The following is a 14,838-nucleotide window of genomic DNA, read 5'->3' on the forward strand; positions in this document are numbered from 1 at the left end:
TGGCACATACTAGGGTTAACAGGGCAGGCCAGGAATCTGGTAGGCCATGCCTGTGCTGCTCAGGGCTGTGATGTTCAGAGCACAGTGCAGGTAGGCAGAAAAGAAGGGAAAGATTGTGATGTGTGGAACTAAGATGGGTATGAGAAAGAGGAGAGGAGAGAGAAACAGGAGCCAAAAACAAACAAAAAATAAAAAGAGGGCTAAGGTAGCCTGACATTAGAGTGGAGAGATGAGACTCCAAGAAATGGAGAAAAACAGAAAGGGGAAAAAAGGAAAATGGAAGAAGAAAAATAAATAAATAAAAATTAGAAAAAGAAAAGAAAAGCCCCCAGGGTTCCCACCAGTGCAGCTGCCAAGACTAGGTCAGTGGCTCCCAGACAGCGCAGTACAGCCTGGCTAGAAGAGGTAGAGATGTCACACAGTGCAAGGTATTCAGGAGACAGGAAAAGAAGGTAAGTATAGAGAGATGAGAAACTGAGAAATGTAGAAAAACAAGAAGGAAAAAGAAAAAAAAAATGCCCCAGGATCCCACAGACTTGGCGGTACAGCCTAGGGAAGTGGCCCCTAAGATGAGCAGTACAGCCTGGCTAGAGGGGGCTCTCTAGTGCTGAAAAGAAAAAGAAAACAAACAAAGCAAAGCAAAACAAAACAAAACAAAAAAAACCCCAGGGATCTCACCAGCGTTGCCGTGTGGGCCTGGGAGGCATTTACCCAGTCAAAAAGTGCTTCACCGCCTTTCAAGGAGAAGCAAAGATGGCACTCGGATCCAGGTGTTTTATAGAAAGGCGAGGGAGGTGGTGAGACATATGGAAGAAACGAAGAGAAGCAGAAAAAAGGAACACCAGCAGAAACAAATCGCACTCAGAGAGCTGGCTAGTGTGGGCGGGGCAAATCCTGGCCAAGGTGGGAAGCAGAGGAGGCTGAACTGGGGGGAAGGAAATGTAGGGGGTGGAAAACCATATATTGCTGGCTATTGGGTGCTTTGTCTCCTGCTGGGAGCTCCATGAAGCTGCTTTCCCATACTTCTTGTCTGCCAATCTCCGACAGGAGCTCAAGGTGACTGAACCTTTAGCCGATAAGGTACCTGTGCACATCTCTCTCCTTGCTCTCTGTTCTCTGTTAGTTTTTGTATTTCATTCGGTGCTTGACTGAGTTCTTTATCTCTTCATCTGATGCTTAGTGGTCCAGGATTGACGTTTGACTCTGTTTTACCTAGTTTTTCAGGTTTTTCTGTGGAAGGAATGTTTTAGTGCTTCTGTCTATAGTGCCATGTTGGCTCTCCCTCTCTCTTTAGGTTTCTTGACTGCTGCTTTCATGAGTGTTGATTGTGGATCCTAGTAAAATGAAATCCTTGACAACTTCAAACTTTTCTCCCTTTATCATGATGTTGCTTATTGGTCTAGTTGTGAGGATTGTTGTTTTCTTTATGTTGAGGTATAATCCATACTGAAGGCTGTGGTCTTTGATCTTCAGTAGTAAGTGCTTCAAGTCCTCTTCACTTTCATCAAGCAAGGTTGTGTCACCTGCATAATGCAGGTTGTTAATGAGTCTTCCTCCAATTGTGATGCTCCATTCTTCTTCATATAGTCCAGCTTCTTGGATTATTTGCTCAGCATACAGATTGAATAAGTATCCTGAAATGATACAACCCTGACACACACCTTTCCTGATTTTAAACCACTCAGTATCCCCTTGTTCTCTTTGAACAACTGCCTCTTAATCTATGTACAGGTTCCTTACAAGTACAATTAAGCATTCAGGATATTCCCATTCTTCCAAATGTTATCCATAATTTGTTATGATCTGCACAGTTGAATGCCTTCGCATAGTCAATAAAACAGGCAAACATGTTTTTGGTTTTCTCTGCCTTCAGCCAGGATCCATCTGACATCAGCAATAATATTTCTTGTTCCACATCCTCTTCGGAATCTGGCTTGAATTCTTGGTGGTATCCTGTTGATGTAGTGCTGCACCCTGCTTTTGAATGATCTTCAGCAAAATTTTGCTTAGTATGATATTAACGATATTGTTCGGTAATTTCTGCATTTGGTGGCATCACCTTTCTTGGGACTAGGCATAAATATGAATCTCTTCCAGTTAGGTGGCCAGGTAGCTGTCTTCCAAATTCCTTTGCATAGATGAGTGAGCACTTCCAGTGCTGCATCCATTTGCTGAAACATCTCAGCTGGTATTCCATCAATTCCTGGAGCCTTGTTTTTTTGCCAATGCCTTCAGTGCAGCTTGGACTTCTTCCTTCAGTACCGTAGATTCCTGATCATATGCTACCTCTGAAATGGTTGAACGTCGACCAAGTCTTTTTGGTATAGTGACTCTGTGTATTCCTTCTTCTTCTTTTGATGCTTCCCGTGTCATTTAATATTTTCGCCGTAGGATCCTTCAGTATTGCAACTCGGAACTTGAATTTTTTCTTCAGTTCTTTGAGCTTTAGAAATGCTGAGTGTGTTCTTCCATTATGGTTTTCTATCTCCAGGTCTTTGCACATTTTGTAATAATACTTTACTTTGTCTTCTCAAGGTACCCTTTGAAATCTTCTGTTCAGCTCTTTTACTTCATCATTTCTTCCTTTTGCTTTAGCTACTTGACACTCAAGAGCAAGCTTCAGTGTGTCTTCTGGCATCCATTTTGGTCTTTCCTTTCTTTCTTGTCTTTTTAACATCCTCTTCCTTTCTTCATGTATGATGCCCTCAATGTCATTCCACAACTCGTCTGGTCTTCAGTGATTAGTGTTCAATGTGTCAAATCTATTCTTGAGATGGTCTCTAAATTCAGCTAGCGTATACTCAAGGTCATACTCTGGCTCTTGTAGACTTGGTCTAATTTTCTTCAGCTTCAACTTGAACTTGTATATGAGCAATTGATAATCTGTTCACATTCACCCCCTGGCCTTGTTCTGAATGATGATATTGAGATTTTTCATCAAATCTTTCCACAGATGCAGTTGATTTGATTCCTGTGCATTCCATCTGGTCAGATCCACGTGTATAGTCACCATTTACATTGTTGAAAAAGGCATTTGCAATGAAGAACACTTTGGCCTTGCAAAATTCTATCATGAGATATCTGGCATCATTTTTTTCACTAAGACCATGTTTTTCAACTACCAATCCTTCTTTGTTTCCAACTTACTCATTTTAATCACCAGTAATTATCAATGCATCCTTACTGCACGTTCAATAAGTTTCAGATTGCAGAAGTTGGTAAAAATCTTCAATTTCTTCATCTTTGGTGTTAGTCGCTGCTGCATAAATTTGCATAATATTAGTATGAACTGGTCTTCCTTGTAGGCATATGGATAGTATCCTACCACTGACAGGGTTATACTTCAGGATCGATCTTGAAATGTTCTTTTTTGATGACGAGTGCAATACCATTCCTCTTCAAGTTGTCATTTCTGGCATAAATATATCAGACTGTGTGTTTGTCCAATTCAAATTGGCCAATACCAGTCCATTTCAGCTCACTAATGCCTAGGATATCGATGTTTATACATTCTATCCATTTTTGATGCTTTCCAATTTCCTTAGATTCATACTTTATACACTCCTCTTTCTGATTATTAGTGGATGTTTGTGGCTGTTTCTTCTCATTTTGAGCCTTGCCATATCAGCAAATGAAGGTCCTGAAAGCTTGACTCCAACCACATCATTAAAGTCATCTCTACTTTGAGAAGGCAGCTGTTCTCTGGTCATATTTTTAGTGCCTTCTTCTTTTTTTTTTTTCCAACCTGAGGGGCTCATCTTTCGGCACTACAACAGACAGCGTTTGCTGCTATTCATAAGGTTTTCACTGGCTAATTCTTTTCAGAAATAGACTGCTGGATCCTTCTTCATAGCCTGTTTTAGTCTGGAATCTCAGCCGAAACCTGTCTGCCATGGGTGAACCTGTTGGCATTTAGCATAGCTTCCAGCATCGCAGCAACACACAAGCCCACACAGTATGACACACTGACAGACACAAGGGGGAACAAGTTAGTAGTAGAGTACAAACCACTTGTGTCATCCAGGGAACTTCCGGTAGCACAAATCTCAGGTAAAACTTAACATTGTCACCCTGGAGGTGTGGGAAGAGTCAGAGGCCCTGTCACATCCCAACATGACCAGGCATGACACAGGGGGAAGACAAGGCCGTTGGAGCCCAGAGGAAGAAGTGAGACTCCTGCCTGGAGGCAGGGGCATGTGAGTTGGGGAATGACTGTAACCAAATCCCAAACACATTGCTGTCACATTGAATCCAACTCATAGGAACTCTATAGGACAGAGTAGAACAGCCCCATAAGGTTTCCAAGGCTGTAATCTTTATGGAAGCAGACTGCCACATCTTTCTCCCATGGAGCAGCTGGTGGGTTAGAACTGTTGGCCGTTTGGTTAGCAGCCGAGCATATAATCACTGCACCGCTAGAGCTCCTTGAGACGTGACTGTACTGCTCCTTTAAATACCTGGCTTCATGTCACCCTCACAAAAAAACAGAAAGTGTGTGACTGGTTTTTACATTTGACAAAGGAGAAAACTGACGGTCAGAAATATTAGACACTTGTATAAAATACTGCTTCTTAAAAACTGAAACCCACAAATTCTGCCACCCATAGTAATGAACATGTGGGTGAATTTCCTTCCAGTCTTTTCTCTATGGTAATGAACACATAAGGAGCCTTGGTGGCATAGTGGTTAAGCACTCAACTGCTAACCAAAAGGATTGTGGTTTCAACCCACCAGCAGCTCCATGGGAGAAAGACCTGGTGATCTGCCGCCCTAAAGAGTGCAGCCTGGGAAACTCTATGGGGCAGTTCTACTCTGTCCCTTAGGATCGATAGGAGTCAGAATTGACTTGAAGCAACACTTTTATTTTATTTTTGAAGCTGTTAGAAAATAAATTTCTTTTTGTTAAAGCCATCAAATCATGGTATTTCTGTTATAGCAGAACTAGATATCTAAGACTTTATGCTTTGGGAATTCTCTCACTGATAGTGACGCCATAGTCCTTAAAGTGGGCACAAGGCTGTATACAACCTGGCCCCTGAGTTCCTCCCTCCCTCATCTCTTCCTTCACCCACTCCACTCCTATCACGTGGCTTTCTTGCTGTTCCTGGATCTTCCTTGAAACTTAGGGTCTTTGCTCCAGGTGCTCCCTCCGCCTGGACAGCTCTTCCCGAGATACCTGCTTTGCTCACTTCGTGGCCTCCTTCAGTCTTTGCTTACATCTCGCTATCTCCCTGAAGCCTACTGTGGTCACCTGTTTTAATATTGGGCATCCTCCCCTCTACCCCCGATAATCCTGATCTCCCTTAACCTGCTCTTCTCATCTCTTTCAAATATGGTATATTCTGAATTTATTTATTAAGATGCTCGGTTGGTTTTCTGTTGTATGTCCCCTTTTGGAAAACAAGGTGGATGGATGGCAACGAGCTCTGATTTGTTCAGTGATATATGTATCTCAAGTGCCCATAACGTGACTAGGCACATTAAAAAAAAAGTTCTAACTCATGATAATCCGTGTGTGAAAGTAGAACTGTGTTCCACAGGGTTTTCAATGGTTCTAGCCTTTCAGAAATAAATCACCAGACTTTTCTTCTGAAGCACATCTGGATGTATTCAAACCATCAAACTTTTGGTTATAAGTGGAAACACTTAACTGTTTTTGCCACCCAGAGCCTCCTACAGCTTTAAGATTCTTGTCAGGTAATTCCAATGTCTGATCTGTTTTTAGTCTTGAAGTCAGTTGATTGTCTTTTCTCATTCAAGTTGTGATTTTCTTCTTCTGTTTTTTCTTGTTGTTGCCTGGCATGAGTGATTTTCAGTTGTATCCTGGACTTTGTCTATTACGTTAGCAGACTCTGGATTGTATTTCCATCTTTGATTTTAACAGGAAGTCACTCTGTTTAGGTTTACCATGTAGGTCTTGGTCCAATGACAGTGTTATTTTGGTTTCCCTGATTTATCTCATGTTGTGAGGGCTCCCACCAGTCCCAGCTGATGCTGCCTGAAGTAGCAGAAGGAATTTCCCAGGCTTGGCCACTAGGTGTCTCCTGGTGAAGGAGAGTTGTGGTAGGATCCCCCTCCTGGTGACCCCTGGCTGTTCCAGTGTCTCTGAGCAAGGGCAGAGAGTCCTCAGCCTTGTAGGAACTAATAACTTCCTGGGCTGGGCTCCTGGCTGTACTTGGATCTCTTTCTCCAGTTCTGCCATCCCCTCCTAGGGCCTCTGGACAGGAGAGGAACGTTTTGGACCCACAGGCTTATAGAGGCTTCCTGGAATAAGCCACCTCTGTACCTTTTGTCCCTCTTGCTGATTCTGTCCACCTGCCTCAGTAGGTCTTGGTGGATAAGGGGAGTCCCAGGTCCAGTAGGGAAGGAAAGTACTTCCTCTGAGCATTTATTTCTGGCACGGCTCCCAACTGATCCATGCTGAGTTCTCCTGATGTTGCCAGAGGGACTCCTGTTCAATCTAGGAGTGGAGTGAGTTTATTTGGGTGCCTTCTGTTTCTAGGTCAGAAGTTGGGAAACAGTGGGCCTGGTGACCTTCCTCTGCTGGGTAAGGAAATCAAGATGCCCTGCTGTTGTGCTATTCCTCTAGTTCTGGGGTCCAAATCAGCTCACCATCTTCTTACCACTTTCTAGAATTCACCTTTGGTTATCTCCTGCACCATTTCCAGAGTTTATAGAGGTGTTTAGAGGGGGAAACAAAACTAAACGAACAACCCAAAAGTAAAAAAAGTAAGAAAACCCATTGCTGCCAATTCAATTCCAATTCATGGTGCCCCCTGGTGCCACGGGGTACTATTCTGCATCATAGGGTTTGGTTTTGTTTTTTTTTTTTGTCTGTAAAGAAGATCACCAGGTCTTTCTTCCACGGTAGCACTGGTTACGTTTTGTTCCCAAGTTGGTGGCAGCTTCTTCAGGGCTTTTAAGAGCAACAGGGTTCTCTGACTTGGACTCCTGCTAGTGATCCTGTGCAGAAGGGACAGAAAGTGGTCAGAATAGGGCGCTGGGGAGCTTGGAAAAGGCAGAGAGGTCTGTGATGTGAATCCTTCCATTCTTCTCTAAACCTTTCTTAAGGCTCCGTTCGTACAGTTATCCAACATACACAGCACTTACTGGTTGTTTTCCAAATGCGATGAGTACTCACACAGCCTATGCAGATAATGCTATTATTTTATCCATTTTACAGACAGGGAAACTAAGTCTTGAAGAGGTTAGGTACTTGCCAAAGGTCACACACATCTTTTAATCATTAATCCAACCCCAGGGCTCCCAGGCCGCAGAGCCCAGAGTTTTACTGAGGCCTCCTACATGCTAGGAATCTGATATACGGGAGGGGACAAAGCCAACCTAGACTCTGTGACTTCTAGTCTGGGAAGGTATGGAGACAGAAACAGACTGTCAAACGAATAAACATTACCTTGCAAATTGCAAAATGCAGGTGAACAGGAGAGAGGTAGAGGGAATAACAGGGGTGTGAATCAGACCTGAGCCTCTCGGAGTTTGGAGTTTTCTATGTGTAGCATCAAAGTCTGCAAATAGGGACAGTTTAACTACTTCATTACCAATTTGGATGTTCTTTATTTCTATTTCTTGCCTTATTGCTGTAGCTAGGACTTCCAGCACAATGTTAAATAGGAGTGGTGATAAAGGACACACTTTTCTTGCTCCTGTTCTCAAGGGGAATGTTTTCAGCCTCTCTCCATTAAGAATGATGTTGGCTGTTGGTTTTTGCCTAGATGGCCTTTATTACATTGAGGGATTTCCCTTCTATACCTGTTTTATTGAGAGTTTTTATCAGGAATGGGTGTTGGACCTTGTCTAATGCTTTTTCTGTATTGATTGAGATTATCATTTAATTCTTTTCTTTCCTTCTATTTATACGATGGATTACACCGATTGATTTTTTAATGTTGAACCATCCTTGCATACCTGGTATGAATCCTGCTTGGTTGTGATTTTTTTTTTTTATATGATGCTGTATTCTATTACTTAGAATTTTGTTGAGAGTTTTTGCATCTATATTCATGAGACATATTGGTCTGTAATTCTCTTTTTTTGTGGTGTCTTTGCCTGCTTTGGTATCAGGGTTATGGTGCCTTCATAGAATGAGTTTGGAAGTGTCTCTTCCTTTGCTGTGTTCCGAAGTAGTCTGAGTAGTACCAGTGTAAGTCTTCTCTTAATGTTAGGTAAAATTCCCCACTGAAGCCATCTCGGCCAGGGCTGTTTTTTTTTTTTGAAGTTTTTTTTTCTTTCCATTACCTTATAATGTCTTCTGTTTTATGGGCCTGTTCAGTTTCTGAACATCATTTTGTGTTAGTGTGAGTAGGCAGTGTGTTTCTAGAAATTTGTCCATTTCTGATAGGTTTTCAAATTGTTGGAGTATCGTTTTTCATAATAGTCTTTTATGATCCTTTTTATTTCAGTTGAGTCTGTTGTAATGCCCCACTTAATTTCTTATTTGGATTATTTGCGTCCTTTCCTGTTTTTCTTTTGTCAGTTTGGCCAGTGGTTTGTCTATTGTTGATCCTTTCAAAGAACCAACTCTTGATTTGTTGATTCTTTCCATTGTTTTTCTATTCTCTATTTCATTTATTTCTGCTGTGATCTTTATTATTTCCTTTCTTCTGGTGGCTGTGGGCTTCTTTTGCTGTTCTCTTCCTATTTGTTTGAGTTGTGTAGATAATGTTTTGATTTTATTCCTTTCTTCTTTTTGATGTGAGTATCTATTGCTACAAATTGGCCTCTGATGACTGCCTTTGCTGTGTCTCAAAGGTTTTGGTAAGATGTGTTTTCATTCTTGTTTGATTCTAGGAGTTTTCTTATTCCATCTCTGATTTCTTCTATTACCCAGTGTTTCTTAAAAAAAAAAATTTAAGCAGGGTATTATTCAGCTTCCATGTAGGTGATTTTTTTTTTTTTCTTTGCTCTTTCTGTTGTTAATTTCTACCATGATAGTGTTGTGGTCAAAGAAAATACTTTGTATTATCTCAATGTTTCGGATTTTGTTGAGGGTTGCTCTGTGGCCTAAGATGTGTTCTATTTTGGAGAATGTTCTATGTGCATTGGAAAAGAATGTGTACATTGCAGCTGTTGCGTGGAGTGTTCTATATATGTCTATGAGGTCAAGTTGTCTGATTGTGTCCTTTAGCTCTCCTGTATCTTTGTTGAGCTTCTTTCTAGATGTTCTGTCCTTTACCTAGGGTGGTGTGTTGAAGTCTCCTACTATTATTTTGCAACTGTCAGTTTCTCTTTTCAGTGCTGTTAGAGTTTGTTTTATATTTTGGAGCCCTGCCTGCCATTGGGTGCATAGATGTTTGTTTTGGTTTTGCCTTCCTGATGGATTGGCCCTTTAATCATTATATAGTGTTCTTCTTTGTCTTTTATGGTGGATTTTGTTTTAAAGTCTACAATATCTGAGACTGGTAGTGCTACTCCTGCTCTTTTTTTGGTAGCTGTTGGCTTGATATATTTTTTCCATCTTTCGATTTTTAATAAATTTACATCTATTTTCTAAGGTGTGTCTCTCATTGACAGAATAATGGTGGATCTTTTTTTTTTTTTCTTCAAATCCAGTCAGTCACTCTCCCTCTTTATGGGGGCATTTAGGCCATTTGCATTTAGTGTAGTTATTGATAGATGTGAGCTTATTGCTGTCATTTTGTATTGCTCTTTTTTTTGTGGTGCTGACATTTTCTTTGATACTCTTGCTCTCCTGTGTTGAATTTCTTTGTTTGTGGATTTTTTCATTTCTTTTGTTTTTGTAGATTCTGTTTTTACTGAAACTTTGTGTATTTCTTCTTCATTTTGATGAGCAGATTTCTTAACTTTCTTTGTGTTTACCTTGAAATTTATCCCTATCTTCCCAGGTTTGAACCGGTCTATTATTAGCTGGTATCACTTTGCCTTCCTCAGCATTAGAAAGTTCTGTACCTTCACCGTTTATTCCTTCTTTTACTGTTCAGACGTTGTTGTCATATACAGATTAATCTCTCTGGTACCCTGTTGTAATTCTTTTGGTTTTGGATATTCCTTGAGAGTTTATTTCCTAGGTTGATATCTGGCTGGTATAACCTGCATCCTAGATTCATGCTGTGGTCTGATGTTGTTTGTTCTCAGGCTGAAGGACTCCCTTTAATAATTCTTGTAAGTTTGGTTTGGATTTTATATATTCCCTTATGTTCTGTTTATCTGGAAATGTCCTAATTTCACCAACATATTTGCAACCTCAATCATAATAGAGAGAGGCTGAAAACATTCCCTTTGAGAACAGGAACAAGAAAAGGATGTCCTTTATCACCACTCCTATTTAACTTTGTGCTGGAAGTCCTAGCTGCAGCAATAAGGCAAGAAATAGAAATAAAGGACATTGAAATTGGTAATGAAGAGGTTAAAAAAAAATTTACAGACAATATGATACTATAGTAGAAAACCCAAAACTCCGTGAGAAAACTACTGGAACAAATAGAAATATTCAGTAGAGTAGCAGGATAGAAGATAAACATACAATGATCAGTTGGATTCCTCTACACTTAAGAAGGAGAAAACTGGAAATGAAATCAGGAAAAGAACTTCATTTATAATAGCCCCTAAAAAAATAAAATACTTAGGAATAAATCTAACCAGGGATTAAAAGACCTATATAAAGAAAACTACAAAACACTACTGCAAGAAACCAAAAGAGGTCTACATAAATGGAAAAACACACCATGCTTATGGATAGGTGAAAATAACAACTCTACCCAAAGCAATTTACAAATACAATGCAATCCAAATACCAACAACATTCTTTAAAGAGACGGGAAAACTAATCATTAACTTTATATGGAAAGGGAAGAAGCCCCGAACAAGTAAAGCACTATTGAAGCAGAAGAATAAAGTAGGAGGGCTTGCACTACCTGACCTTAGAAACTACTATACAGCTACGGTAGTCAAAGCAGCCTGGTACTGGTACAATGACAGATACATTGACCAATGGAACAGAATTGAGAGCCCAGATGTAAATCCATCCACCTATGGTCACCTGATCTTTGACAAGAGCCCAAAGTCCATCACATGGGGAAAAGACAGTCTTTTTAAGAAATGATGCTGGCAAAACTGGATGTTCATCTGCAAAAAAAATGAAACAGGACCCATAGCTCACACCTTACACAAAAACTAATTCAAAATGGATCAAAGGTCTAAATATAAAGCTAAAAACTATTACGGTTCGTAGAAGAAGAAATAGGATCAAAGCTAGGGGCCCTAATACACGTGACTAACGGGGTACAAACTATAACTAACAACACACAAACTCCAGAAGATAAGCTAGATAACTGGGATCTTCTAAAAATTAAACAATTATGCTCACCAAAAGAGTAAAAAGTGAACCTAAAGACTGGGAAAAATTTTTTTGCCATTACAAATCAGACAAAGGTCCAATCTCTAAAATCTACAGGAAAATCCAACACCTATGCCACAGAAAGGCAAATAATCCAATTAAAAAGTAGTCAAAGGAAATGAACAGACACTTCACCAAAGACATTCAAGTGGCTAAGAGACAACATGAGAAAATGCTGGTAATCACTAGGGATTAGAGAAATGCATTTCAAAACCACAGCGAGAGACCATCTCTCCCCTGGCATTCTGGCACAAAGCAAAAAACAGGAAATAACAAAAGTTGGAAAGGCTGCAGGGAGATTGGAACTCTTTTGCACTGCTGGTGGGAATGAAAATTGGTACAACCATTTTGGAAAACGATATGGCACTTCCTTAGAAAGCTAGTGATAGAAATACCATGTGATCCAGCAATTCCACTCCCAGGAATATAACATAGAGAAATATCACATGAATAGGCACATGCACACCCATGTTCACTGAAGCATTGTTCACAATATCAAAAAGATGGAAACAACCTAGATGCCCATCAGCAGATGAATGGGTAAAAAAACTATAGTACATACACATAATGGAATACTACACAACGATAAAGAACAATGGTGAATCCGAGAAGCCTCTCGCAACACGGATGAATATGAAACATTATGCTGAGTGAAATAAGTCCATCACAAAAGGGCAAATATTGTATGTGACCATTACTATAAAAACTCATGAGAAGGTTTATACACAAAAAGGAACAATCTTTGATGGTTAGGAGGGAGGCGTGGGGGTGGAGCTGGAAAAACACTAAATAGACAATAGATAACTGGTAACTTTGGTGAAGACAGTATATAATACTGAGGAAGCCAGAACAACTTGTCTAAGGCATGGTCACAGATGCTCCATAGGCACTTCCAAACTCCTTGAGGGACCGAATTACTAGTCTGAGGCCTGTGGGGACCATGGTCTAGGGGAACATCTATCTCAATTGGCATAACATAGTTTACAAAGAAAATGTTCTATGTTCTACTTTGGTGAGTAGCATCTGGGGTCTTAAACGCTTGTGAGTGGCCATCTAAGGTGCTCCACTGGTATCGCCCCATCTGGAGCAAGGGAGAATGAAGAATTGCAAAGACACAAGTAAAAGATTAGTGCAACAGACTAATGGACCATAACTACCACAGCTTCCAGCAGACTGAGTCCAGCACAATTAGGTGGTGTCCAGCTATCACCACTGACTGCTCTGATGGGGATCACAATAGTGGGTCCAGGACAGAGCTGGAGAAAAATGTAGAACAAATTCTAACACACACAAAAAAACAGACTTACTGGTCTGACAGAGACTAGAGAAACTCTGAGAGTATGGCCCCGGACACACTTTTATCTCAATAATGAAGCCTCTCCTGAGGTTCTTCTTTCAGCCAAAGACTAGAAAAAAGGCTAGACAGGCCCATAAAACAAAACCAGACTAAAGGGGCACACCAACCCAGGGTAAAGGACTAGAAGGCAGGAAGAGAAGGGAAAGCTGGTAACAGGCAACCCAAGGTTGAGTAGGGGAGAGTGTTGACATGTTGTGGGGTTGGTAATGAATATCACAAAATGATCTGTGTACTAATTGTTTAATGAGAAGCTAGTTTGTTCTGTAAACCTTTATCTAAAGTACAATAAAAAAGAAAGAAAGAAATATCAGTCCCTGAAAACCTAATGGAGAACAATTCTACTCTGTTGCACATGGGGTTACCAAGAGTCGGAGTCAACTCAACTGCAGCTGGTTAGGTTTTTGTTTGGTTTGGTCCCACTTTGATCTTTCCTTAGCAGAGCAGGCATAGGGATCCTGCCAACATAAAAGTCCTTTCATGCCTCCCTTCCTCTCAAAGGCTTCCAGATTCTTCCACTGACGTGCAAGGCTCCTCATGGTCAACACCATCCTCCTAGGTGCTCTTCCTTCTCTGTCCCCCCTCTGCTTCAAACACTAGCCTCCTTGTCTGCTTCTACCTCCGGGCAATTGCACTCATGGGTCCTTCTTTTCCTGAATCCTTTGCTCTTATGTGAACACAGAGTGGGCTTCATCTTTCCCTCAGGTCTTTGCACAAATGTCACCTTCTCACACTATCAAACATGGAAATTCACCCCAATTTCTCTTATACGTCTTACCCTGCATTATTTTTCTCCAAGCACCATTCACCACATTCAATTTTATTTATTATCAGTTTCTTTTTATTGCTATCCTCCTTGTCTCTAGAATAACTGCTCTTTGAGGACAAAGATTTTTGGGATCATGTTCTCTGTGGCACCCCTAGCACCTATAACATGCCCGGCACATAGTAGGTGTTCAGTAATACTTGGTGAAGGCATCTATGAATAAATGAATGAATGTCACTCCTCTTCTCAAATCTGTACAGTGAGTGTTACACACATACACAAACACACACACGAACAACTGGTTGACATTTAGGAAACCCTGGTGGCGTAGAGGTTAAGAGCTACGGCTGCTAACCAAAAGATTGGTAGGTTGAATCCACCAGGCGCTCCTTGGAAACCCTATGGGTCAGTTCCACTGTGTCCTATAGGAGATTTAACTCTTAGATTAAAATATGAGAAAGACTTGGAAAAGCAGACTGGGGAAGAAGGGCATTTCAAGAGAAGGAACTTCATATGCAAAGTCACAGTGTCACAAGAGGGCCTGGCCCAGTTGGAGGTGGTAATATGTCGTATGATGTGGAGATGAGATCTGGCTGAAGAGTCCAGCAGGGGCAAGTCCTGAAGGCCTTAAAGTCCAGGCTGTGGCATTTGCACTTCATTCTCTGGCCATGGAGAGGGAACACTGGTGTTCAAAGTGCAGATGAATTCGGTGATAATTATATCTGGAAGCACAGTCTGGAGGCCTGTGTTGGGAGAGAGATGGGAGATAGGGAGGTGAGGTGTGTTCAGTGATGGACTGAAGAGCTGAGGCTACAGGAATGACCAGGGTAATGGAGAGGAGAAGGTCATCAACATGAGCTGAAGAGGAAGAATGGACAAGGTGAATGAATTGTTAGATCTTGAAAATGGAAGGGTGCATAGAATGGAGAACAACACCCTGGTTTCTTTGTTGAGAGTCTGGAGCCACCTGAGTCATTAGTGAGATGGAACCCAGCAGAAGCAGTGGGTTGTGGAGGAAGATAGGCAGCTCAATGTTGGCCATGCTAGGCAGAACAATCATGGGGCCTTCCTGGGGGAGGCATCCAGGTGGAACAAAGGGAGGTGAGACTCTCATGTCACTCACCTGAGAGACTAACCCGTGACTGGGTTTGTGTCCTTGATGCCCGTGTTCTCCACACTCACCGTTGGTCCATCCATTCTCTTCCTGAGGGATCTCACTCTGAGTGAAGACAGCCGAGAGTCTCTCAGTGTGGCCATACTGAGGGCAATGGGTGGACGGACCCTCTGTTCCCTCTTAAGGAGCTGAACGGTGACTGAGGTGGGACAAGGCAGGACTCCTTCAGA

General features: G+C 41.4%; 2 protein-coding genes across 3 annotated transcripts in view; both read right to left on the bottom strand.

Moving 5' to 3' along the window:
- The window catches only part of LOC126086017 (myeloid cell surface antigen CD33-like), a 48,108-nt gene that overhangs the window by 22,702 nt on the left and 10,568 nt on the right, over positions 1-14,838 (bottom strand). The window lies entirely within an intron of this gene.
- Positions 12,956-14,838, bottom strand: part of LOC126086015 (myeloid cell surface antigen CD33-like) — a 55,627-nt gene continuing 53,744 nt past the window's right edge. For both annotated transcript variants that reach the window (XM_049901974.1, XM_049901973.1), the window contains 2 exons: positions 14,618-14,713; positions 12,956-14,237 (listed from right to left, as the gene is read on the bottom strand). In XM_049901974.1, the coding sequence (XP_049757931.1) occupies positions 14,626-14,713 (88 nt within the window). In that variant the 3' untranslated portion in view covers positions 12,956-14,237; positions 14,618-14,625. The remainder of the gene's footprint in view (positions 14,238-14,617; positions 14,714-14,838) is intronic.

The sequence above is a fragment of the Elephas maximus genome, chromosome 11 (genome assembly GCF_024166365.1).
Source record: "Elephas maximus indicus isolate mEleMax1 chromosome 11, mEleMax1 primary haplotype, whole genome shotgun sequence".
Taxonomy (NCBI): Eukaryota; Metazoa; Chordata; class Mammalia; order Proboscidea; family Elephantidae; genus Elephas; species Elephas maximus.